The sequence below is a fragment of the Haliaeetus leucocephalus genome, unplaced genomic scaffold (assembly GCF_000737465.1).
Source record: "Haliaeetus leucocephalus isolate CR32 unplaced genomic scaffold, Haliaeetus_leucocephalus-4.0 Scaffold184, whole genome shotgun sequence".
Classification (NCBI taxonomy): domain Eukaryota; kingdom Metazoa; phylum Chordata; class Aves; order Accipitriformes; family Accipitridae; genus Haliaeetus; species Haliaeetus leucocephalus.
This window is the reverse complement of record NW_010972620.1, coordinates 10,906,243-10,931,108: the sequence shown is the minus strand read 5'-3', so window position 1 is coordinate 10,931,108 and position 24,866 is coordinate 10,906,243. Positions and strand designations below refer to the sequence as shown.

Here is a 24,866-nt window from a genome sequence, read left to right as displayed (position 1 = left end):
CAGCACGGGGCTGTGGGTGCCGATGCCAGCACAAGCAGTGGGTGCAGCCACTCCTCCCCTGCAGTAAGAAACGGGAGTGCAAAACCCCCAGGGGGACTCTGGGCTGTCGGCCACTAATGCGAACGCTGATTAGTCTTATTGATCTGGCGTAATGCAGGAGTCTTTCTGTCCCTTCACGCTTGCCCTTGTCACCTGTCAGGCGGTGGAGGTGATGGTGTGAACAGCCGTGCCGGCGGGGCAGCCCTGGCTCTGCCCGTCCCTCTGCCCTGGACAGGCTGTGCTGGGACAAACAGCATGTGTGGAGTGACCCGAGGGACACCGGGCTGCTTAACAGCTGCTGGTGCCCTGGTCCTTGCTGGTTAGTCCCTGGCAGGCCCTTTGGCTTGGGAAAATGCCGGCTGCACCCTGGCACAGCCTCCTCCAGCACAGTGCCAGCGAGGCGAGGCTGGGATCTGAGGAGCACCTATCCCAGCCCAAAAAGCTGGTGCTGCCCAGGGCTGTGTAGCTTTGGTTGCGAGGGCAGCTGCCTTGTCTGCTCGAGACTTGGTGGACGGTTGCTGTGGCCGAGCTGGTGCCTGCAGTGGCTGGTCCCAGTGCCGCCGGTGGGGCAGAGCTGCTGGGGAAAGCGCCTGGCCCGTGAGCAGGGACCTGTCCTGCATTTTCATCGTGGGAGCAGCAGCCTGGCAGCAGCTGAAAGGTTTATGCCTTTGATCTGCCCCAGTGAGCAGGAGAGAGTCAGGGAGACCACCGGATGCTAGCGTGGAAGCTGGGGAGGAAACAAATTAATGAGGAGAGCAAACCCCCTGCGCTTCACCCGCCTGGAGCCGGCAGCCGGTCCTGGCCATGTGGGCGCTGCCAGGATGGGAAGCCGCTCGCCTGCCACGGCGTGTCTCCGCAGACTCGCCGGCATGGCTGGGACTCGACACGGGCTGCTGCGACTTTCGCCTGGACGGAGGTGCCCCGCTGGCTGCCGGCGCCGGGCGAGATGGACCTCTGCACCGCCGGCAAAGCCAGCCCCGGTGGACGCTGCCAAGCCGGGCTGCCTGGCGAGGGGAGCGCCGCGCCGGAGGGCTGCCAGGCCGCCCCAGCGCTCTTGGCAGGCGGCGGGGGGCTCGGAGGACGTGGGGCCAGCGCCGCTGGGAAGCAATTACCTCCCCGCTGCGTCCGGCCCTAATCCCCTCACACGACGTGCGAGGAGCCAGCTCGCCAAACAAGGCTCAATCAGGTTAAAGTGTGAAGTCAGGATTAGCCGAAAGAATGAGAGCGTGGTAATAGCCCCGGCCTTCCCGCCTGGCCGCCGCAGTCCCGCTGCGGCCCCCTCCCTCCTACCCGCCCTCCGGCCCGCCGGGCTCTTGCTGGGGAGATTAAGGCTGCCGAGGTTTGTTTGCCTGAGTGGGCTCCCCACTGGGAAGCGATGTCGAACAGTTTTGCTCGGGTGCCCCGCTAAGTGCCGGGCAGGGCGGCACGCTGGGGGGTTGGCTCCCGCCGCCGAGCCCCTGCCAGCCCCGAGGGAGCCGTGGCAGCCCCGCGCCTGGCTCCTCGCCGAGGCTCCCTGGGGACCGGCGGCGGCGGGGCAGGGGATGCTGGCTGCCAGGAGAGCCAGTGCCGGGGGCACCTCCAGATCCGCCACAGATATTGCACCGACAGCCATCATGCACAGAGTGGGGCAAGGGCAGCGGGGTATAAGATCCGAGCAGGGAAGTCTCCAAAATCTCAATCTTTGACCACCACTATCCCCCACGCTGTCCCGCCAGGGGGGGAATTGTGTGGACATAGCCTGGCCATAAGGCTTTCAGGGGACGTTTAGAAGGAAAGTGGGTGCCTGCTTTCTCCCCATTGTACAGCTGTGGGCTGGAGCTGGCTGCTCATAATTAACAAGCATCTGCTGGGTCAGAAACCCCTGTGGGAGGTGAGCCTGGGGACAGAAGCGATCTGGGATGGGGCTGGGCCAGGAGGGAGTGGAAATGCAGTGGGTTCCTGGGGGGCAAGTGGGGGTCCTGCTTTGCAGACAGGCTGCTGAGATCTTCCCGTTCGGGCATGTGTGTGTGCTACAGGGTCTGCCTAAGTGCAGACGTCTGGCTTTGTCCTCTGGCACTCGCAGGGCAGAGGCTGTGTCCCCCCCATCACCTGCTCACCCCTTATCATCCTTCTCCCTTTGCACCCCTGGGACTACCGGAGCCCTCTGCACCCTGTGCTGCGTGGGGAGAAACACCAGCTGTGTGGTCCCTGTGGTGCAGGGATGGGAGGACGGTGGCACTGTGGATGGGCCAGCTGCTTGGGCATCGCTTGGATTCAATAACCATGAACTCTTAAACTTGGAGCTTTAGGAAAACGTCTGGAAGTGAAACCAGAAAAGACAGAAAGGGCGGCTGTGACGACAGGGCAGGAGCTGCTTTCTTTCCCCTTCCTCTGTCCGTGCCTGTCCGCCGGCTGGTCCCCAGCAGGGCTGTCAGACCTGTCAGTGTTTGTGGTCACTGCTGCAAGCTGGCACGCCACATGCGATGGCAGCGACACGCTTGTATTTGGCGGGGTGCGAGGTGGCACCGGCGCAGTCGCTGAGGGTGCCGCAAGCCGTGCGGCGGAGCGAGGAGAAGCCGTGCCATCTGCTGTTTCTTCGGCGCCAAAGTGTAAAGCAAACATAGCTGGGAGCTATGAAACACCAGGAGGGAAGGAGCCATGCCTTGTTCCAATGCCGGGGCCTGAGGATCCTGCAGGCAAAGCATGTGTTTGTCCTGGTGTTGTCAGCTGTGTAACCGTGCCGGCAATGTAAGCCCGGTGCTGAGGCCTTGCTGAAACCCTTGCATCCAGCGTCTGTCCCTCTTGGCTTCAGTACGCCCGACGGCAGCACTTCATCGGTGACTGTCACAAAAAGCTGTGAAGGGGAGAAGCCTCGCAAAGTCAGTTGCAACCTTCTAGCAGCATTTCCCTTGCGAGCTGTAAGTGAGCAGCTTGCAGACAGACGCCTGGTTTACTCCCCGGGCGCGCTGGGACTCCCATGTGCTGCAAGCAGAGAAACGCGAGCAAGGTTTCCATGGGGGAACCAAACATGCTGCAGGCAGGGGCTGCCCAGGCAGGCGTGGTGGGTGTTGCCATGCTTGGCCCTGCTGTGACCGGTTTAATGTTGGAGGACAGGCAGCTGCCAAGAGAGAGCGCGATGCATTGAATGCATTGCTAGGAAGAGCGGTGAACATTGTCTGGGGATTTCCGGAGGGTTTTCTAGGGGATTCCTTCTTCTAGGAGCCAAAAGGGAAAAGGGGATCTGGGGCGATGCTGCATTTTTCTGAAAGGTCAGTGCAACTCCGGGGGGTCCCCGGGCTCATCGCGTCCCCAGCAGAGGATGGGGAAGGGGGCGTTTGCATCCGAAGGGGTGCTGGGGTGTCGGGGGTTGCTGCAGGTGTCGGGTCCTTCTCCTTTGCAGAGTGCGAGGCGACCCCGGTCCCTTTCGGGGGTGGGAGGGGCTCGGCCCCCAGCCCTGGGAAGGGCTGGAGCAGCCTGGGAGGGGCCGGGCGGAGCAGGCAGCGCAGGCAGCGCAGGCAGCCGGGGCCGGGCAGCCTGGCAGTGCCGCCGCGCGGGTAGCGGTGAAACTGCGCTTGCTGCGCGCCCGGCTGCTCGCAGGGGAGCTGGGCTTTACCCTCCCCGAGAGCCTGGACCCTTCCAGGGGCCGCATCTCCCTTCCTCCTCTGCCCCAGTCATGGTGCTTTGCCAGCCGGGTTTGGTTCCCCAGGAGCGACCCAGAGCGATGCACCGGCCCCTGCCCCCCCTGCACACTTTGTGTGCACTTTGTGTGCAGGGGGGGCAGGGGCCGGTGCATCGCTCTGGCACCGAATAGCGGCTCCTTGGTGGCTGGGCATCCCAACGGAGGGCTGGGCAAGGCCGCTGTCCTTGGGTTTTCCTTCTCATGCATCTGCGCAAGTGATGCTTGTGCTTCCCTCTGGGAACATTTCCCCATTGTGGCAGTGAAGCTTTCGGCTGGGGTGAAGTCCCAATTTGGAGACCTCCAGGTCTTTTGCAAGCAGCTTGTGGGCCATGCTGAGCCCATTTTCTGGAGGAAATGAGGGCACGGGGAGGACAGTGGATGCTCTGCCTCCATCCTGACCCAGCCCAACTGCCCTGGGATATTAGTAGTGAACAGGCTTTGTTATGTTGAAGCAGAGCAGGTGAGCACTGAGTGTGAGATGCTGGCATCCAGGGACACCCCAAACCACCTCTTGGCGCGGGGACGGGTGTGTCTGCATGGCCTGTGTAATGCTGGGGGATGCTTAATCTGCACAGGATGCCCTGGTCCTGCTCCTCACTCACCCATGGACTTGCTGCATAGGATAGATACCGTGTCGTGTCATGCCTCAGTTTCCCTGTGCAAGGAGGGAGCTGGGGACTTGGCCTCCTGCCCCATGGGTGGCTGGAGCAGGGCTGTGCTGGCATGGGGCTGAGGGCAGGCAATGCAGGCGCCTGCTGAGCTTGGAGGAGCTCGTGGCCCTTGGGGTGGGAGAGGGAATGGCTGCACGGGAGCTGTGTGGCACAAATATGATAGGCAGGTCCCCCCAAGGATGGGGTAAGCTGAGCCAGTCCACCCAGACCCTACCTGCAGTGAGATTTTTGGCCTTTGTGGTCATTAAAAGACAGTCCAGGCATGGTGGGGGTTCCGACCCGCTGCCAGCCCTGGAACACAAAGCCTGTGCTGGCCTGGCACACGCCGGCATTGCAGAGCAGGTGATTACACAGACGGTGCCGTGTAGTGATGAAGTAATTAATGACCCGATTATTTGTGCCCTCTAAAGTGCGGGGCAGGCTCCATGGGAATGCCTGCTAGAGTCACTAAGTGTAATTACCAGTTAATCAGCAGGGACCTGTAATTATAGCGGTCAGAGGATATTTAAGTGCGGAGGGTTTTCCCAGAGCTGTGCCCTGCTGCTCTGCTTATCAGAGCCAGGGACAGCAGTGTCCGGGGAGCCCCAGCCACTTGCAGCCACCATGGATGCAGCCAGACTTGCCTCAGGAATGCCAGCAGGGCAGTGGGCAACCAAGGACCTGAAGCCAAACTACAGTTACCCAGAGCCCCTGGGGGATCTCTGAGTGCTGGGGCATGCCCCTGCCTGTGGATGTCCTTGTCCCACGGGGCATCATGCTTTGCAGGCACTGCTCATTTTCCTTCCTGCCTCTTTCTTCTCCAGGGACCTGAGCGAGAACTTCATCCAGGCCATCCCCAGGAAGGCGTTCCGTGGGGCCACCGACCTCAAGAACCTGTGAGTCCCTGCAGGGATGGGCACGAGGGAGTTTGGGGTCAGGTCTGGTGGCAGGACGCATCCGGAGCCACAGGTTGCTCTCTGCCTGGGCTGTCCCAGCAATGCTCCCTCTGTCTTTCTCCTCCAGGCAACTGGACAAGAACCAGATCAGCTGCATCGAGGATGGGGCTTTCCGTGCCCTGCGGGGGCTGGAGGTCCTGTAAGTGGCCAGGGGCTGGCTGGAGCCTCCAGCCTGCAAGCCCCACGCGGGGTGAGGGTCTCCCTGGGTGCTCCCCATTCACTGAGATGCTGCAGGGACATCCTCATTGTGCCATCTCTCCCTGGCCCTGAGGAGAGGCTGAGCAGGGGTCTGGTACCACTGCTGCAGAGCTGTGCTCCAGGGCCTGATCCTGCCCCAGGAGGTCCACGTGGCTGCAGCTGGCTATGGAGGGGAAAAGCCTGGAAAGGGCAGCAAGCCTTGCCCGGGGGTTTGGGCTGTCCCCATCCCTCGCCTCTCCATCCATCCACCCTGTGCCCGGGTGGGTGGGTGCTGTTGCTCCTGGGGGTTTGGTGCCACCTGGACCATCTCATGCTCCCATTTATGGCCTGGCCACCCTGACCTGCCCCCCTCTGCCTTTTTGCAGGACCCTGAATAACAACAATATCACTTCCATCCCCGTGTCCAGCTTCAACCACATGCCCAAGCTGCGGACATTGTGAGTGCTGGGGTGGGAAGGACTCCCTGGGCTGGAGTGGGATGTCCCCAGTTCTGCTGCCAGTGCCGGCAAGGCAGCTCAGCAGTGCTGGGACAGCACCGTGGGGAGGGGATGGAGGGGACAGCCCTGCAGAGCATCCCCAAGCACTGCCAAGCAAGGTGGCCTTGGCAACTGGCACAGATGCTGTCGGGCTCCTCCATGTCCCACTCTGTATGCCCCCAGCCTTTGGGATGAGCCGGGCTGGGGCAGCTGGAGGGCAGTGGGGTGGGTGGGAGCCATCCTGTGGCTGCTGACTGCCCTGTCTGCCCGCAGCCGCCTGCACTCCAACCACCTCTTCTGCGACTGCCACCTGGCCTGGCTCTCGCAGTGGCTGCGCCAGCGCCCCACCATTGGGCTCTTTACCCAGTGCGCCGCTCCAGCCCAGCTCCGCGGCCTCAACGTGGCTGAGATCCAGAAGAACGAGTTCAGCTGCTCTGGTGAGGGGAACAGGGGAGGCAATGGGTGCCAGGGCAGGGACACGGGTTGGGAGGACAAAGTCCATCCCATCGATGCAGCCCACCTCCGCTCTCTGCCATGTGCCCCAGCTCAGAGCCTGGATGAACGCCATGGGCTCAGCTCAAGTCAGCACTGTCCCTGGTGCGGGGACAACACCACCCTATCACTGTGACAAAGGGCACATCAGTCTGTGCCCTTGGAGCTGCATGCCTTTTGCAGGGGGTTGGGGCACACCAAGACCTTGTGCACCCACTCAAGGGTGCCACGAGCTGTCCCAGCATGCTGAGCTGTCACCAGGGTCCCTTCCTCGGGGTGCTGCCACCCACACGCCTGGCTCAACTCTTTGCAATTCCCATGCTGGCTGTTTCCCTGGCAGGACAAACGGACCAGGCACGTGCCCAGCTCTGCAGCTTGTCCTCTGGCTCCTGCCCGGCCATGTGCACTTGCAGCAACGGCATTGTGGACTGTCGGGGCAAGGGGCTGACGGCCATCCCTGCCAACCTGCCCGAGACCATGACGGAGATGTGAGTACAGCCCCACACCATCACTGCTGGGCTCTCGGTGGCTCAAGGCAGTGGGGACACAGGGGCAAGCCCCACAGCTCAGCCACTCCGCGGGGTGGCAGGCCTTCCTTGCCCTTCTCCCATGCTGTCCAGATTTAGCCATGGATTTAGCTGCATTAAAAATGTAAATAGAGAAATAATCTGCTTAGGGGAATCCAATTATGGTGCAAAGCCCTCGCTGGGACGGCATGCAAAGCACATGGAAGGCAGCAGGTGCCCCCAGATGCAGGGTGCTGGGGGGGAGGAGGTGCTCCCCCTGCCCCAGCCAGCACAGTCCCCCCACCCATGGCACCCCTCCCTGCTGGAGAAAGCCCCGACCACAGGCTGCAAGTTGTCCCTGGGGTGAATGGTGCCACTCTGGTGGGGTAGCTTACCGCAAGCCTGGGGGTCTTGCGGCCCCCCCAGCCCTATCAATGGGGTACTGAGGCTCGGCCAGCCCTACAGCCCTCATCTCTCCCCCTTCTCTTTGCAGACGCCTGGAGCTCAACGGCATCAAGTCCATCCCCCCAGGTGCCTTCTCCCCCTACAAGAAGCTGCGGAGGATGTAAGTGTGCAGCCCCAGCACTCTTCACCCTGCTGGCCTGCAGCCCCCCACTCCGACGGGCGTGGGGCACTTGCCATGACATGGCTGCCCCACATGGCAGCACTGGGATGGGGTCTTGGATACCCCCAGCTCTGTATCTCAGAGGCTGGGGGTGGTCCCCTGGACACAGCAGGAGGATGGGGGCATGGGGTGAGAGAAGAGGGGACCAGACCACCTTCTCCCTTTTGGTTTCAGAGACCTGAGCAACAACCAGATCTCAGAGATTGCCCCCGATGCCTTCCAGGGGCTGCGCTCACTGAACTCCCTGTAAGTGCCCACACCGGGGTGTGTAGGGTGGACGCTGCACCCCCTGAACCATGCCCCCACTGCTCTCCCCCATCCCCCTCACACCAGTCTTTCTCTCCCAGGGTGCTGTATGGCAACAAGATCACGGACCTCCCCAAAGGCGTCTTCGGGGGACTTTTTGCCCTGCAGCTTCTGTAAGATGCCAGTGGCTGGGTGGGATGCTCTGCAGGGACACCAGGAAGCAGGGCTGAGGTCCTCAGCACCCATGATGCAGTGAAGGGGGTCCCCAGACTCACCTCCCTCCCTCCCTGCCAGGCTCCTAAATGCCAACAAGATCAACTGCGTGCGGGCAGACGCCTTCCAGGACTTGCAGAACCTCTCGCTGCTCTCGCTCTATGACAACAAGATTCAGAGTCTGGCCAAGGGCACCTTCACCTCCCTGCGGGCCATCCAGACCCTGTGAGTGCCCGTGCCAGCTCCGATGCCTGGGCAGGCGGGTGCCTGGGGGGAACCATCTCAGTGGGTAGCCGGGGCTGGAGCTGGTAGTCACCTGCTGTCACCGGTGGTGTGTCACCCGCTGTCCCCGGTGCAGGCACCTGGCCCAGAACCCCTTCGTCTGCGACTGCAACCTGAAGTGGCTGGCAGACTTCCTCCGCACCAACCCCATTGAGACCAGCGGCGCCCGCTGTGCCAGCCCCCGGCGCCTGGCCAACAAGCGCATCGGCCAGATCAAGAGCAAGAAGTTTCGCTGCTCGGGTGAGAGCTGTCCCCATCCCTGTCATGGACACCCTGCAGCACGGCTGTCCTCAGCCCTGCCCCAGCCTGGTGTCCGTGTGCTCAGAGTGCTGATGTGCTTTTTTTTCTGCAGCCAAAGAGCAGTATTTCATCCCAGGTAAGAGGAGGAGCCACATGCATGTGTGCCTGGTAACCTTTTGGCCAGGCTGCCTGCGGGGGTGGTTGTGCCAGAGCCCCATGGTCTGGCCCGGCAGGACCACGCTGCATTTCCCATCGTTTCTGGTTTCTGAGTTCCTAGGTGCCACAGTAACAGAAGCGCTGGGTACCAGGACATGTTGCGGCATCTCCCATCGTGCCATTATCCGGATGGGCACGGAGGCGTCCCTGGGGTCTGGCTGTGGTTGCAGGAGGGGAGAGGGTGGTGGGCAGCGGAGCACCCCATGTACCCAGGACAAATACCCTGCAGATAAGCTGCTTTGGGCACAGAGAGGAGTAATATGTGCACAGTGGGTGGGGTTAGGGGAGCTGGGGAAGAGATGGAGCCCGGCTGAGGGTGTGGGAGGATCAGAGGAGGGGAGGGCAGGCACAGCCCCCGTGCCTCTGCTCACGGGAGCCCACGCTGCCCTCGCCGGCATGCAGGGACGGAGGACTACCAGCTGAACAGTGAGTGCAACAGCGATGTGATCTGCCCCCCGAAGTGCCGCTGTGAATCCAACGTGGTTGAGTGCTCCAACCTGAAGCTCACCAAGATCCCAGAGCGCATCCCGCAGTCCACGGCAGAGCTGTAAGAGCCTCCTCTCTCCCACCCTGCTTTCTCTCCTGCAGCCAGAACGTCACCGGTGCTGGGGTTTGGCTCAGAGTTTGGTCTGTGCCAGGCCCTTCGCAGCCATCTCCTGAGCAATTTTCCCTGCCACCCACGCCAGGCGCCTGAACAACAATGAAATCTCCATCCTGGAGGCCACCGGCATCTTCAAGAAACTCCCGCATCTGAAGAAAATGTGAGTATCAGGCAGGCGCAGCCCCATCGGCAGTGTCTGGGGGCCGGGAAGGCACAGGAGGTCCTGATGCCAGGGCAGCCTGGGGTGTGAAATGGGGGGCACGTCCCAACCTGAGGGTCACCCATGGGACTGGGCATCACAGGGTGCTCAGTGGGACCTGGGGGAGGCAGGGTTCAGGATGAGGTCAGGGCAGATCCCCCCATCCCAGCCTGCTTTCCCCTCTCCGCAGCAACCTCAGCAACAACAAGGTGTCAGAGATCGAGGATGGGGCATTCGAGGGGGCATCCTCCGTCAGTGAGCTGCATCTCACCGTCAACCAGCTGGAGTCTGTGCGGAGCGGCATGTTCAGGGGCCTAGACGGGCTGAGGACCCTGTGAGTCCCCCCTCCGCCATGGGCACAGGGATGGGGACATCCTTGCTCCTTGCTCCCCTGCCCACGATCCCGGGCTGGTGCTGTCTGCATCACTGCGGGGCCAGCTCAGGAGTGCCTTGCCCATCCACTGGCCGTATCCAGAGCTGGGGGGACAGGTTTTTGCTGCTCAGCTCAGGCTTATCCTGCTGCCTGGCAGTGAGGTGGGCACAGCCTGGGCACTGCTGAGGTGGGTTTCCCCTGTAGCACCTGCCTGGGTCGTTAAGTGCCCTCATCCCCTTCCCTCTGCAGGATGCTGAGGAACAACCGCATCAGCTGCATCCACAACGACAGCTTCACGGGGCTGCGCAACGTCCGCCTGCTCTCCCTATATGACAACCAGATCAGCACCATTGCGCCGGGCGCCTTTGACACGCTGCAGTCCCTCTCCACGCTGTATGTCTCGGGCCCCAAGATGCTCCCAGGCTGTCCCAATCGTGTTGGGGGGCTGCAGGGGGTCCCCTTGCCCAGCGGCTGTTCAGGTGATGCCCTCGCACTCCCTCCCATGTGCAGGAACCTGCTCGCCAACCCCTTCAACTGCAACTGCCAGCTGGCCTGGCTGGGGGACTGGCTGCGCAAGAGGAAGATCGTGACGGGGAACCCGCGGTGCCAAAACCCCGACTTCCTCCGGCAGATCCCGCTCCAGGACGTGGCTTTCCCCGACTTCAGGTGTGAGGAAGGTAACTCACGGGCCCTGCGGCGCCGGGGGTGAGGGGGGACCAGTCTGCTCCTCCCGGGCTGGCACCGCGCTCCCTGTCCCAGCACTGCCCCTGCTCCCGGGATGTTTGGCAGTGCCTGGTGGCAACCTGGCAGCTTGGGGGGTCCCTCAGCCCGTTAACGCCCTCCCCTAACAAGGCACAAGTTTCCCTTCCTGGTGCCCAGCCCTTAGGGCTGCACCCAAATACCCACGAGCTGCTCTGAAGCCAGGAGTTTGCACCCACTGCACTGCGTGGCCCTTGTACATAGGCAGGTCTGTGCTGGCAAACGCTGTGCCCTGGGTGCTGGCAGGAGCAGATGTGTAGGCAAGGCGCAGCGGGATTCATCCTGCTCCTTCCCTCCTTCCCTTCCCAGCCCCACACACGCACCGGAGCTGGGCAGATGGAGCAGTGGGGGAGTGTGCGTGTTGAGAGAAAAGCCTTTTTAAAAAAAATTTTTTAATTTAGAACAGCTTTTGAGCCCTCTGGAAAATATTTACAAACAAATCATCATTTCTTCTGCTTTCCCTCCTCCACCACGTCAAAGACTGAAGGGTTGCATCCTGCGCCTTTCCTAACAGTGCAAGATAACATACGGTCATCCCAGGGACGCCTCTCCCGCAGGAGCCCAGCGCTGCGGCAGGCAAGGGGGAGCAATGCCGGCTCCTCCGGCTGCTTGGCGCAGGCACCGCTCCCTCTAGCCTGCGTCTGGGAGATGGGTGAAGGAGGTTATTTCAGGAGGATTTGCAGGGCTGAGCCCCTTCTTCCAAGCCCTCCTCTCTGCCGTCCCTGGGACTGCATTTTAGCTTGAAAATGGTGAAAATCAGAGCAGCCTTGACCTGGCTGGTTGCATCCATCCCGGTGGGGCAGGCGGTTTCTGGGCACAGGAGCGATTTCTGCACTGCTGACTCAGCTGGGCTGAGGCTATTGCCCACAAGCAATAGCTTGCTGCTGCCTGCAGCACCCTGCTTTGAGGGCAAGGGGACGGTCGGCATGGGAGGGGAGCAGTCCTAGGCGGGCACAAGGCATTGAGTCCAGCCTCACATGGTGCCTGAGGGCTGGGCCCCGGTGACTTTGTGGCTCTCTGCCCGGTGCAGGTCAGGAGGAGACCAGCTGCATCCCCCGGCCCCAGTGCCCGCAGGAGTGCACCTGCCTCGACACCGTTGTCCGCTGCAGCAACAAGCACCTCAAGGCCCTGCCCAAGGGGATCCCCAAGAACGTCACGGAGCTGTGAGTGGTGGGCAAGTGCCCAGGCTCTCCCCCTAGCTTTGCAGCTCTGGGTAGGAGGTCTCTGCTGCGGGGTTGCAGGAATTGGGGCAGAATGCTCCCTCCCACACCCCCATCCCAGCCCAGTAGCGGGAGCAGGACCCTCACCCAGCCAAGGGACGCTGTCCGGCCCCAACCTCAGCAAGGGGCTCAGCGAGAGCCTCTCGGCCAACTCAGGGCTACCAAGGGTGATGTGCAAGGGGTGTTGTCACAGCAGCTGGGTCCCTGCTCTTTGGCCCTTGAGAGGGGGCAGTGTGGGACAGCCACCCCCTGCAGCTGCGGTCCCCACGCAGCCGTGGAGCCCAGAGCTCTGTGGTCCCCAGCAGCCTGCCATCAGCGACAGGGACAGGGCCACCTTGCCTTGCCTCTGCCAGCTCCCTGGCCCCTCTCTGCTGTCACCTCTCACCACAGCTGCGGGGATGCTCTTAGTAGCCCCAGCTCCGAGTACGCGGACAACGGGATGTGGTTTGATTGGGGTCAGCCACCCATCACCATGGGTTTCAGGGAGGTACCCAAGCAGCCATGCCAGGTCTGGATGTGTAGAAACTGTGATGCCCATCGCTGCGAAAGGGGCTCTGCACCCGTCTGGGATGGGGGATGGCAGCAAGTCCTGTGTGTGGGGGGGTATAGGCACTGATTGTGCACATACATATGTATACCACCCCCTCACACCCCTGCGCTGTCTCGCACACCCCTCCTCTCTGCATCCTCCGCTCTCTTTCACACATGCCTTGGGAATGGTTACGGCCGCCCACGCTCACATCAGATGTGTAAATGCAGCACATGGCTGGCTGCGCTAGCACACGCAGGCTGTTGGGAGACTGCTCCCAGGGACTCTCATCCAAAGCCCTCGGGTATACTAATGCACTCGCACGCTGGCTCCCTTGCCAGCCCAGGGGTCCTGCGAGAGCCCCATGGGGCCTGGGTGCTGGGAGGGAGGTGATGCTAGAGATGCTCCTTGCAGCCCCAAGTCTGTGGGAGTGCACAGGAGAAATGGGAGGGCAGAGGGAGAGACCTCCTGCTTCTCAGCCACCCCAAGGTGCTTTTGTTCTCCCTTGCAGCTACCTGGATGGAAACCAGTTCACTCAGGTCCCGGGGCAGCTCTCCACCTTCAAGTATCTGCAGCTTGTGTAAGTAGCCAGGAGCAGGAGCCCAGGCAGCCAGTCCCACTGCTGGGACCCGTGGGCGAGGACAGAGGCTGTCCCTGTGGTGCATGATCCTGAGGAGGGGCCTGGCAGTATGCAGGGACCCCCAACATTCCTCTGCATCCACCCTCTGCACCAGGACACAGCTGGCTGGCAGTGATGCGCAGCCCCTGGGTGCTGACAGTCTCTGCTGTCGCTGGGCATGGGGCAGAGTGGGGACAGTGGCATTGCTGCTGTCAGCCTGTGTGATAGCCCTGCTGCTCCCTTGGAGGCTGTGCCGTGCTACTGTTCGCACCCCATTGCAGCTGAGCAGGCGGGGAGCAGTGAGGGGGGACAGGGCCCAGCTGGCTCCACGCTCTGGGGTTTCTCTTTTCCAGCGATCTGAGCAACAACAAGATCAGCTCCCTGAGCAACTCCTCCTTCACCAACATGAGCCAGCTCACCACCCTGTAAGTGCAGTCCCTGCAGGGTGCCACACTGGGCTGCAGCCCAGCTGAGCTGCAGGGGGCTGTTCCTAGAGGACCCCAAAGACTGGGGTGTGCTGGGAACACCAAGGCCTCCCCCATCTGCTGGGGTGAAGCTGTGGTTTGAGCTGGAGCTCACGCAAGGGGGAACGTGCAGCCCAGGGTGGGCTTCTTGCAGCACACACAGTGGTGTCCCCGGCGCTGTGTTGCCTCCTTCTTCCCTTCCGCAGGATCCTCAGCTACAACTCCCTGCAGTGCATCCCTCCGCTGGCCTTCGAGGGCCTCCGTTCCCTCCGGCTGCTGTAAGTACCTGCCCGCAGCCCTGCCCGCAGCCCTGCTCGCAGTCCTGCCCAGTCCCTTCTCTGCTGCTGCCTGTGTCCCTTGTGCCCACTTGGAGCTGGGTACAGGCTGCAGGAGGAGCAAGGGGAGATGCATCAGCCTCTCGGAGCAGATGGTGCATTTGCAACAGTGACAGTGTAGTGGGGTCCACCCATGTCCACCTCTGCCACCCATGTCTGGACCTGTGGGGTGGGGGCAGCCCAGCTGGTCACAGTCCTTGCTGCCCACCCTGGAGCCGTGGGCATTGCAGGACCTTCTGTTCTCTGCAGGTCTCTCCACGGCAATGACATCTCCAGCCTCCCTGAGGGCATCTTCGCAGACGTCACCTCCCTGTCCCACCTGTGAGTATCTCCCACTCTGCAGGGCACAGGGCTGGACGCAGGCTCAGGAGACCTTTAAAAAACATGGGGCTGCGCTGCCTCCTCTCCTCTTCTCTGGGCTGGTACTTGGGACAGCATTTGTGGGGCAGTGCCATGCTGTGCCGTGCCTGCCCTCCCCATGCTGAGCCCCAGGTCCGGGTGTGCAGCTGAGCCTCCCAATGCTGCTGGGGTGGCCCTATGGTCCTTGCTGGAGGTGGTGTGGGGTCCCCCCCCCACCAGGTCCCTAGGGTCCCCTAACATGTAAGTCAAGACATGCAAGGTGCTGGCACGGTCGTGGGTTGGCAGGGGCTGCTCTGACCCGTGCCAGCATGTCGTTCGCCTCCTGCCAGGGCGCTTCCCTGCAGCAGCCCCCCCCAGTCTGTCATCAAGCATCCTGTTGCCAGTGGCTGTGTTTCAACCCATCTTTGAGGGAGTCTGTACCCCAGGAGTACAGCCCTGTACCCACTGCCCGGGGCAGGAGTTCAGCTTTCCTCACTTTTCAGTCCCTTCCCTGTCTCTGCTAAGCTGTTCCCACCTGCCTGCCGGTGGCCAGTCCTGCTCCTGGCATCCTGGGGTTCTCAGGCTGTTCCTCCAGCCTGCGGAGAGCATCTTGATTTCCAGTCCTGGCCTCCCTGTGTTTTTTGGGAGCGGCACTGCTCGGTCTGGTCTCCCCTGGCTCTTCACCGATTTCCTTTGCCGAAGTGCGGTGCTGTCTTCACTGCTGCCAGCTGGTGCTGCCGGCTCCCGCAGGGCTGAGCTGTGTCACCAGCCGGCGCTGTCAGTGCTCTAGGACAGGTTTGTCAGCCCCAGCAGATCTGCTGTCCCTACCGCCTGCTTTCTGGGCTGCCGTCTCCTTCCTTCGTCACAGGTGTCGGTCTCACTAGCCCTCCGTCACCGCTGACCTTTGCAGTGAAGAAGGATGCAAAGAAGCATCCAACCCCTCAGCCTCCCATGTCATCTGCTGCTCCCTGCCCTGCTCTGCTGCGGAGCAGAGCAACCGTCCCTCCTCCTCTGAGAGCAATTCCTTGCTCTCCCCCAATGCTGTCCCCACGAGCTCCGGCCATGACCCGCTGCTTGTCCCCAGCAGCCCACTCCAATGTCCCTGCCCCGTAGGCTTGTGCGGCAGAGCCCTGGCTGGCCCTGCAGCTCCTGTGCGATGGTCCTGTTGTTTCTGCACAGCCTCAGGGTGCTTTGCCAAGTTTGCGTTGGGCCCAGGCAGCTTTGTTCCAGTGCTGGAGAGGGACTCCGAAGGATTTCTGTGTGGGCAGCGGAGGAAAGCCCCAGCACAGAGCCATGGGGTGCCACATGGGCTGTGGGGCTGGCAGCAGGGTGGTTGAACTGGGCAGCGGTGTAGGGCTGTGTGCCCCAGTCCTCCCACTGTGGGCAGCACCTCTGGTGGGTCCAGAAATGGAGGAGTGCTGGGTCCCCCCATCCTGTGGCAGCCCAGCCAAGTGACAGAGTTGTGTCCAGTCCCAAGGTCTCCGAGCCCAGTTCCCTCTGCGGGGCAGCGGGTGCAGTTTTGCCTTTTCTCCTCCTGCAGAGCCATCGGGGCCAACCCCCTGTACTGCAGCTGCAACCTGCGCTGGCTCTCCAGCTGGGTCAAGACAGGGTACAAGGAGCCAGGCATCGCCCGCTGTGCTGGGCCCCCTGACATGGAAGGCAAGCTGCTGCTCACCACCCCCGCCAAGAAGTTTGAGTGCCAAGGTGAGAGAAGGCTGCGCCATCCGTCTGCCCATCCGCGCTGCCCTCTGGCAGGGCAGCAGGCACTGCAGGGAGCTGGGCTGCCTGTTGCCCCGCACCCGGCAGAACGATGCTCCGCGAGTCTGGGAGACTCCAACATTTCATCTGTTGAGCTGCCTTGTGGAGGGGGCCGGGATGCTTCTGTCCCCTTGCCTGGCTGGTGGTACATCCCTGGTGCCTGAGCAAAATTGTTGCTGTCCCATTGCCTGGTGTACAGCCCCTTGGCAGGGCAGGCTCTGCTCCCAGCCGTGGCTGGGGCTCTGCCCCCCATGTTGGTGCCCACAAACAGACACCTCCCCATCGTTCTCTGCACTGATGGTCATCTCTGCGCCTCCCGTCCCACAGGCCCACCCGCCTTGAGCGTCCAGGCCAAGTGCAACCCTTGCCTCTCCAGCCCCTGCCAGAACCAGGGCACCTGCCAGAACGACCCCCTTGGCTTCTACCGCTGCACCTGCCCCAGCGGCTACAAGGTACCCTGGTCCTGGCACCACCGCCGGGGGACCCATCCATGCAGAGGGGAAGGGGGCAGCACAGGGGCTCTGCCGTGTCCCCGGGGCTCGCTGCTTGCAGGACCGTCCCCCCTCCCTGCTCCCCGCAGCGCCCGGCCGAGTGGGACAGGGCAGGGGGAGCGGGACATGGTGCTGTGGCACCCTTCTCACTCCCACCTCTCCCTCTTTCCCTAGGGCAGGGACTGCGAGGTGGCACTCAGTGGCTGCTCCTCCAACCCCTGTGCCAATGGGGGGACCTGCCAGCCCCAGGAGGGGGAAGGAGCCGGGTTCAGGTGAGTGCTGGGTGGGAACACATGAAAAACGGGTGTTTGGGCAGCAGCGTGGAGCCCCGGCATCCCACTGAGATAAAGTCTGGTGCTTCCCTCCCCTCCCGTGTGCTCCCTGGGGCACATAGCTGGGATATTGCATTCACCTGGCAGCTCCGGCCCGTGCTGCCTGCTCTCTGCAGCCCTGCCTGCGCGTCCTGCCAGCACAGCACCAGCATGGCTGAGTGCTGGCTCTGCTTTGCGGTGTCCCCCAGCCCTGCAGGCTCCTGGGCTGAGGGTAGGGGGGGAGAGGAGGGTCCTGCTGCCATGGGAGGTATGGGGAGGCAGAGAGCAGCGGGATTTGGGGTTGGGATCTGGCTGCTGTAGTAGGGCTGACGGTGTGGGATGGGGCAGGATGCGGCCCGGGGGTTGCTGCTGCTCCCTGCGAGGCTGCTGTGCTGCTGTGCCCTCGCACAACCCTCGCTACCCCGAACGCTTCAGCCCTTTCCGGGAACCAGGGCCCAATTAGTGGCTGAAAATAGATGGCAGGCTGGGGGTGAGGACGTGGGCTGCACAGCCGCCTGCCCCCCCTCCCCGTGCTGAGTGGCCTCTCAGCCCGTTGTCGTGGCAACTCAGCATCCTCGCAGAATGCTCTGCGTGGGGCTGCACACTGCCACCCTCCCCTGCGCCCGGTTTTCAGCAGGGGGGTACCGAACCCTGCTCCTCGGAGCCTCTTGGCATGCATGTGTGCATTTTGCCAGGGTCCTGTGCTGGCATTTTTGGGGGGATCACCCCAAAATGCTCCAATTCCCACCCCCTGATGCTGCTCTATGCCCTGTGGCAGATGCCTGTGCCTGGCGGGCTTTGAGGGCCCGAGCTGCCGCGCTGCCAGCGACCCCTGCAAGGAGCACAGCTGCGAGAACGGGGGGTCCTGCATGCCTGGTGCCACCAACTACACCTGCCTGTGCCCTGCCCACTACACAGGTACCCAGCACAAAGGCTAGCCATCCCCAAACCTCGCAGTCCTGGCAGGGGAATGTGCCCAGTGCTTCTCCCTTCCCAGCGATGAGGGCTAATAGCTCTTCTGCCTGCTGTCCCCGTACCCATGGACATGGCTTCTGGGCCCAGCTGCCTCGAGTTTGGGTACACCCAGCTGAGCCCCTGTACCCTGGGATGCCCTCGGTTGCCTGGTTCGGGCAAAATCTGCCTCCAGCGGAGCAGAGCCCTGTGCCCGTGGTGGTGCAAGCTGCGGGCTCGGCAGCTCCCTGCCTTGAGCTGAGCACCCCACGGTCTCCCCTTGCCCCGCGGGGTCCAGGGCTGCCCCTCTGGTCCCGGAGCTGCTGGGCACCCCCCTGGCACCCCCTCTTCTGCCCTGCAGGGTATTTCTGTGAGCAGCTGCTGGATTTCTGCTCAGCCGAGCTCAGCCCATGCCAGCATGGCTCCACCTGCATCTCTACCAGCCAGGGGCCCAGGTGAGCCCCCCTCCCCAAACTGCTTTCTCCTGGCTGCTTGGAGGGAGAGATTTGCTTCTGGGGGGCTGCAGCTCACAGGCTGGTGAGGGGGCATGGGGAGGGGGATGCCAGGAGGAGCAGGTGCCCACTGGCACAGGGCGGGGAGGAAGGGGTGGCCATGAGCCCCCCGCCTGCCCCAGGTGCGAGTGCGTGCCCGGCTATGTGGGGAGCAACTGCAGCGAGGACTTCGACGACTGCCAGGACCACCGGTGCCAGAACAACGCCCGCTGCCTGGACGAGGTGAACGGCTACTCCTGCCTCTGCACGGAGGGCTACAGGTACTGCCGGGAAATGGGGGTGCACCAGGGACGGTTACATGTCACCGTGCAGGAGGAACCAGTCCTGGCTACTATGTCCATCCATTCATCCCCCTCAGTGCAAGAGGAAGGAGTGGGCCTGGGGGTGTGGGTCTCTGGGGATGGAGGCTGGGGGGTGCCAGCATCTCTGGGGAGGGACGCCAGGGCAGGGCTCAGCAGCTGGGCACCCCTCTGATGCCCCTGGCTGGAGAGCCTCCCCAGGGACCCCAACACAGGGGGGTGCTGTCAGAGCCCCATGGAGCACTGGGCAGGGGGTAGGGCGCTTTCCCAGCCCTGTGCCCAGCAGCACCCTTGGCCCCGCAGTGGCCAGCTCTGTGAGATGCCGCCCCGTGCCGCCGGCCAGCCCGGCCTCTGCGAGCGAGCCGAGTGCCAGAACGGGGCCCAATGCGTGGAGCGGGGCGCCCGTGCCCTCTGCCAGTGCCTGCCTGGCTTCGGTGGCCTCAAGTGTGAGAAGCTGCTGAGCGTCAACTTTGTGGACCGTGACACATACCTGCAGTTCACCGACCTGCAGGACTGGCCCCGGGCCAACATCACCCTGCAGGTGAGGGCTGGGGGGGTGGTGTGTGTGTGTGGGCATTGGGAGGGTGGCATCGAGGGTGCTGCCCTGGGGATGTGGGCTCCCACCTCTCCCCCTGCCAGGTCTCCACAGCTGAAGGCAACGGCATCCTGCTGTACAACGGTGACAGCGACCACATGGCCGTGGAGCTGTACCAGGGCCACGTCAGGGTCAGCTACGATCCCGGCACCCACCCCAGCTCGGCCATCTACAGGTACCTGCCTCCCCTTCCCTGCTTGCCAGGGACCACCACCCCCATTGCACGGGCTTGGGGGGGGCCCCGGTGACCCAGCCATCCCCACCAGCGCCGAGACCATCAACGACGGGCAGTTCCACACTGTGGAGCTGGTGACCTTCGACCAGATGGTGAACCTCTCCATCGACGGTGGCAGCCCCATGACCATGGACAACTCGGGCAAGCACTACACGCTGAACAGCGAGGCCCCCCTCTACGTGGGAGGTAGGACAGGGGGCGGGAGGGCGACGGCGGGGCATGTGGGCTCGCTGATGCCCATCTGCTCTCCGGTCCTGTTCTCCCCAGGGATGCCTGTGGACGTCAACTCGGCCGCCTTCCGCCTCTGGCAGCTCCTCAACGGCACCAGCTTCCACGGGTGCATCCGCAACCTCTACATCAACAACGAGCTGCAGGACTTCACCAAGACGCGGATGACGCCAGGGGTGGTGCCGGGCTGCGAGCCCTGCCGCAAGCTCTACTGCCTGCATGGCATCTGCCAGCCCACCGGCGCCCAGGGCCCCGTCTGCCACTGCGAGCCCGGCTGGGACGGGCCCCACTGCGACCAGCCCCGTGGCGGCCCCTGCCAGGGGCACAAGTGAGTGCCCCCGCCCCGTTGGCTGCCCCGCAGCAATGGTCTTGCCCCATTGGCTGCCCCACAGCGACCCATTCACCCCATTGGCTGTCCTGAAGCAATAGCACTGCCCCGTTGGCTGCCCTACAGCAATGGTCCTGACCCGTTGGCTGCCCCACAGCGACCCATGTGCCCCACTGCAACTGCCCCTCTCCATTGGCTTATTGGCTGCCTTGTCATTGGCTGCCCCTCTCATCCCTGCCCCCTCCATTGGCTGTCCCTCCACACTGCCTGCCGTGCCCACCTCTCCCATTGGCTGTCTACCACCCTGCCCCGGGCCGTGGTGCCGTGCCGTGGCCGTGCCACTAGTGCTGAGTCGTGCCGGGGCTGTACTGTGCTCATGGTGCCGTGCCATGATGGCTGTGCCATACGAGTGCTGCGCTGTGGCAGTGCCATGCCAGTCCCGGTGCAATACGGTGCCGGTGCTGAGCCATGCCGTGCTCGGTGCTGGTGGGCTGCGCGTGCCAGCGCTGTGCCATGCCATGCCGGCAGGTGCCTGACAGCACCGGGTGCCCGCAGGTGCGTGCACGGGCTGTGCCTGCCCCTCGACGCCCTCTCCTACAGCTGCCAGTGCCGCGAGGGCTACCAGGGTGCCCTCTGCAACCAGCCCACCGAGCCGCCTGACCCCTGCCGCGGCCAGCCCTGCGTCCACGGCCACTGCCGCCTCACCCCGGGCGGCCAGCCCACCTGCGAGTGCCACGGCGGCTACACCGGAGTCCTCTGCGACCAAGGTAGGTGCCAGGGAGGTGGGTGCCCGAGGCGGGGGAGGCAGCCCCACGCCGGCATGCCAGGCTGAGCATCGCTGTCCCGCAGAGCCGGAGTGCCACGGGGAGCCGGTGCGGGACTACCACCAGGTGCAGCGGGGCTACGCCATCTGCCAGACGACGCGGCCGGTGGCCTGGGTGGAGTGCCGGGGGGCCTGCGGCGGCCCCAGCACCGGCTGCTGCACCGGGCTGCGGCTCCGGCGCAGGAAATACGCCTTCGAGTGCAGCAACGGTGCGACCTTCGTGGAGGAGGTGGAGAAGCCCAGCAAGTGTGGCTGCAGCCACTGCCTGTGAGCGGCCACCGGCCCCGGAGAGCAGGGGGGCTGGCAGGGAGCCCCCCCAGTTGGAGCCAAGGACCTCGCTTTGCCCTGCAGCCGCAGTACTGCTGTCTGGGTGTTCCCGAACTGCAGCTGCATCAAAGGAGCCCGGCGGAGGGTAGAGCTGTTGCATCTAGAGGGTTGGGAAAAAAAAAAAAAAAAAAAAAAAAAGGAAAAAAAAAAAAACCCCACAAACAAAGCAAATGTGTAGATAGAGAATTTTTTAAGAACTGCAGCTACACAGATGTGTGGATACGGGGTGGGTGCTCTGCCCTGCTGCCCCTTCCCCGCGGCACTCTGCCTTTCCCCCAGCACAGCCCCACAGCCGCAGAGGGCAGCGCCTGTGTCCCTCACGTGTCCCCTCCCCAGCAGCCTGTCCCTTGTGTCCATCTGGGTGAGCCGGTGGCTTTTCCAACACCTGGGGCTGGAGCGGAGGGGCCTGACGTGGCAGAGCCTCATGGGCCGTGGTAAGCCGGGGCTGGCAGAGGGCTGCGTGGTGCAGCTGGCATCCCGTGGTCCTGGCGAGCCTGGAGCCCGGCTCCCCGTCCTCTCCGCCGGCAGCCCTGGCCTCCCTGCTGAGGACCTGCCATTGCCCTGATGGCAGCTGCAGCAAGCAGCTCCCCGGTGCCGTGGCTGAGGTGCTGGAGCCCAGCGTGCCCCAAATAATGTCACCAGCTCCAGGGCCGCAGCCTGCCCACTGGTGGCACCTCTGGGCTGTGCTTGCCAGCCAGGCTCCGGGGTGCACCCCATGGCACCCAGAGACGGGGCATGGCTCCAGCACATTGCAGTGGCATTGGGGCCATGCTGGGTGGAGCAGGACCAGGGTGGTCCAGGGCACGCTGAGTGGGTCACGGGCAGTGGGGCGCAGATGCCCGTGGGGGACTAGCACGGTGCCGTTAAGGCAGAGGGGACCCCAAATACCCCGGCCCAGCCAAGCAGCTTTTCTCAGAGGCGGGAGCCATATAGGGCAGCACGGGAACCCCTTTCCTCCAGGCTCAGCCCTAGGGGGGGCTCTGCAGCTGGGCAGAGGTGCCCCATGTCCTGCTGGCCCTGCTCTCCATGGCCGAGCCAGCAAGGGCAGGAGGCTGCTGAGACAGCTGGCGTGCGGGTTGCCATGCCCCTCACCAGGGCTTCAGCCTTGTGGGTGCCAGGGCCGGTTGAAGAGGCTGAAGATGCCTAAGCCTGCAAGCCTGGAGCTAACACCACTGCCAGGGCAGGTCCCACCATCTCCTGGACTCGGGTGCCGGCACCCGGGCAGCACCTCTCCAAAGCCCACAGTGCTGGGGGACGCGCTGGGCTGGTGTGGGAGCAGGGGCAGGGCTGCTGCCAGTGCAGCATGGAGAGCCCGCGCCGGGGTACCGCACGCACCTGACCTCCGCAGCAGCATTGCTTCTACACCCATGGGGGCTAAGGATGGTGGGGCCCAACCTGAGTCGGTGGACGCAGCTGGACAGCACGTCGCCATGTCACCCGGGCGGACAAATTGCAGCCCCGGGTCTCTCCATCGCACTGCTCCAGCGCATCGGCTTCAGGACCACACCGCCAGCTGCAGCTGGGCTCTGGGCATCTCCACCAGGTGCATCTGGCTCCGTGGGTGCCGGCACCATCCCTGCTAACCACCAGCATCCAGGACGTTCCCGCCACCACGGGGATGTGTTTCTGCCACAAATGCCCTCTCCACGGGAGCCCCTGCTGCCACACAGAGGAGCTGGGATGCATCTCATTTTGCCCGTGGCCCTGCCAGGGCTTGGTTGTGTTGTGTTTCTGTTCTTGCTGTAAGCTAACCGCTAAAGTATCTCTTTATACAGAATACTTACAGATTCTAATATATATTTGTATTTCATTTTGTTATAGTATTTTTATATGTTCGGGGTCAACAAATGATGTTTTCTTTTTGTTTACAGATGCTACTGGGCAGGAAAATGACGGTGGCTTTGTTTGGCCCGTGGGGTTTGTGTGTGTCACTGTTGAAGACGCTGGTTTGTACTAGGCTGGTGAGGGAGGCGCTGAGCATCCTTGCACTGGCAGAGGCTGTATTGTTTTAGGAGATGTTTGGTATTGTCTATGTTGTCTTCCATGTGAACATGACATTTATTCATTCAGAGGCTTGTCCTCTTCTTTCCTGGAGGGGAGAAGGGGGCAGCTGGTGCTCGGGAGCTGCTGGGCATACGAGGAGGTGGCACAGGCTGGGGAGATGGTTACTCCTGCCATAGATGAGGACCTGCTACTCCTGGAGCAGCCCTGGCCACCTCTTCTGGCCAGAGCATCGCCCGCATCGTGCAGGGACATGCAGCCCCAGGCTGAGAGCTCGTCGCCAGGGAGAGCCAGGGTTATCCGTACAATGCCTTGCAAAAGGAGCCATCGCTACCTGTGTCACGCGTGGGGCAGCGCGAGGTGCCGAAGGGCCCGGTGCCTGCTGCCGGGATGGAGTGGCTGCAGGGGAAACTGGGCACCTGTAACAATTTGGGGAAGGGGAGCGGGGCCCTGGGCAGCAGTCCCTAGGAGCACAGAGGGGTTGCACTGTTCGTGCCACAAACACAGATCTGCCGGTGAAAGCAGTACCACCAGCACAGACACCGGCACAGGGGTACTCAAATCCCACCTGGGCATTTATATCCCACCCAGAGGGTGCCAGCCTGCTGCCCCACCTTCGTGCACTCACTCGCCTTTGCCCTTCCCCAGTTACCACACCAAACAAACGTTGATATCAAAGAAACGTTTAATAAGCTGCAATAAAATACGGACCTTTAGAAAGCTCATAGGGTGAATATCGACAGTGGAGGAAGAAAAGAAAACAAGGTGGTGGGAATCCTTGAGGAGTTCAGATCTGAGTCAGGGACCTTTTACCTGGAACAAGAACACAACTTCTTCCATAGGCTAGGATGAAATAAAAGACAGGAGCACAGAGTTCACAAAATGTCAACATTTAGAGAGTTGATACATATTCAAAGTTCAAATGACCCAGCTCTTATAGCTATACATATTGATTTAAAGCAACTTAATATAATTTTATTTTCTTTTTTTTTTATATACACTTTCAAAGGTTTGTCAGGTGAGGTATGTAAACATTATCTAATGGAAACCCCTCTCCACATTTCCAACTGAGAATTCACAGCAGACAGTTCATTTTCCCAACTCGCGACGCAGTACTTCCCACTCCCCAGAGCAGCCGGGAATGCCGTCCCAAGCCACGGCTCTCCCAGGTGCAGTCACCGGCTCCCATTTCCCATCGCTGGTCTGTACAGTTCACATTGCTTAGGCTCAAACATACAGTACCGGACAGGAGGACTTTTCAGCTCAGTGTCTAAAATTCATACAGAAACAAACAGAGAAACAAAACTCTCCCAGGGAAGTAGACACAGATGAAGGAAAAACATTTGCCGTCAGGGTGGAGATAATATTTAAATGCTGAGCATCTTATAAAAGAAAAATTTACTGGGTTGTTGTTGCCTTTTTTTCCCTTTTCTTTTCTTTTTTTTTCATACACACCTGTTCCAAGGGCAAAGGAAGCATGGGTCTGGCGAGGGCTCCTGCAGGGCCACGACCCGGCAGCACTCCCCGCTCCACCCTCCAAAGTCAGGGACCCATCACCATAAAAGTAGCAATGATCCTGCTGATGCTGCCCCACACAGACAGCCAGGCTGGGGGGAGCAGAGCCAGCAAACACTTCTAGGCAAAAAGGGATTAAAAAAAAATTAATAAGAAAAGTCCAAACACACTTAGGAAAAAACCAACCAAATGACCTCGAACCCCCTAGAAGGAGAATAAAAATTGCAGAATGGCAATCAAATGAGCAAACGACCTTC

The 24,866-nt window shown here is 62.2% G+C and overlaps 1 protein-coding gene across 1 annotated transcript in view; it reads left to right on the top strand.

Annotated features, from left to right (window-relative positions):
• Positions 1-21,198, top strand: part of SLIT1 (slit homolog 1 (Drosophila)) — a gene marked incomplete at its 5' end in the record, with an annotated part of 62,907 nt that extends 41,709 nt beyond the window's left edge. Inside the window, 33 exons of the mRNA XM_010565004.1 lie at positions 5,172-5,243; positions 5,371-5,442; positions 5,867-5,938; positions 6,251-6,414; positions 6,810-6,957; positions 7,469-7,540; positions 7,775-7,846; positions 7,948-8,019; positions 8,141-8,284; positions 8,418-8,581; positions 8,694-8,717; positions 9,200-9,344; positions 9,484-9,558; positions 9,788-9,931; positions 10,220-10,363; positions 10,481-10,647; positions 11,760-11,892; positions 12,990-13,058; positions 13,451-13,522; positions 13,768-13,839; positions 14,146-14,217; positions 15,776-15,939; positions 16,321-16,445; positions 16,659-16,756; positions 17,574-17,713; positions 18,108-18,201; positions 18,381-18,518; positions 18,861-19,098; positions 19,197-19,327; positions 19,419-19,573; positions 19,655-19,943; positions 20,499-20,710; positions 20,793-21,198. Of these exons, the coding sequence (XP_010563306.1) occupies positions 5,172-5,243; positions 5,371-5,442; positions 5,867-5,938; positions 6,251-6,414; positions 6,810-6,957; positions 7,469-7,540; positions 7,775-7,846; positions 7,948-8,019; positions 8,141-8,284; positions 8,418-8,581; positions 8,694-8,717; positions 9,200-9,344; positions 9,484-9,558; positions 9,788-9,931; positions 10,220-10,363; positions 10,481-10,647; positions 11,760-11,892; positions 12,990-13,058; positions 13,451-13,522; positions 13,768-13,839; positions 14,146-14,217; positions 15,776-15,939; positions 16,321-16,445; positions 16,659-16,756; positions 17,574-17,713; positions 18,108-18,201; positions 18,381-18,518; positions 18,861-19,098; positions 19,197-19,327; positions 19,419-19,573; positions 19,655-19,943; positions 20,499-20,710; positions 20,793-21,037 (4,198 nt within the window). The remainder of the gene's footprint in view (positions 1-5,171; positions 5,244-5,370; positions 5,443-5,866; positions 5,939-6,250; positions 6,415-6,809; positions 6,958-7,468; positions 7,541-7,774; positions 7,847-7,947; positions 8,020-8,140; positions 8,285-8,417; positions 8,582-8,693; positions 8,718-9,199; positions 9,345-9,483; positions 9,559-9,787; positions 9,932-10,219; positions 10,364-10,480; positions 10,648-11,759; positions 11,893-12,989; positions 13,059-13,450; positions 13,523-13,767; positions 13,840-14,145; positions 14,218-15,775; positions 15,940-16,320; positions 16,446-16,658; positions 16,757-17,573; positions 17,714-18,107; positions 18,202-18,380; positions 18,519-18,860; positions 19,099-19,196; positions 19,328-19,418; positions 19,574-19,654; positions 19,944-20,498; positions 20,711-20,792) is intronic.
• Positions 21,199-24,866: the final 3,668 nt, after the last annotated feature.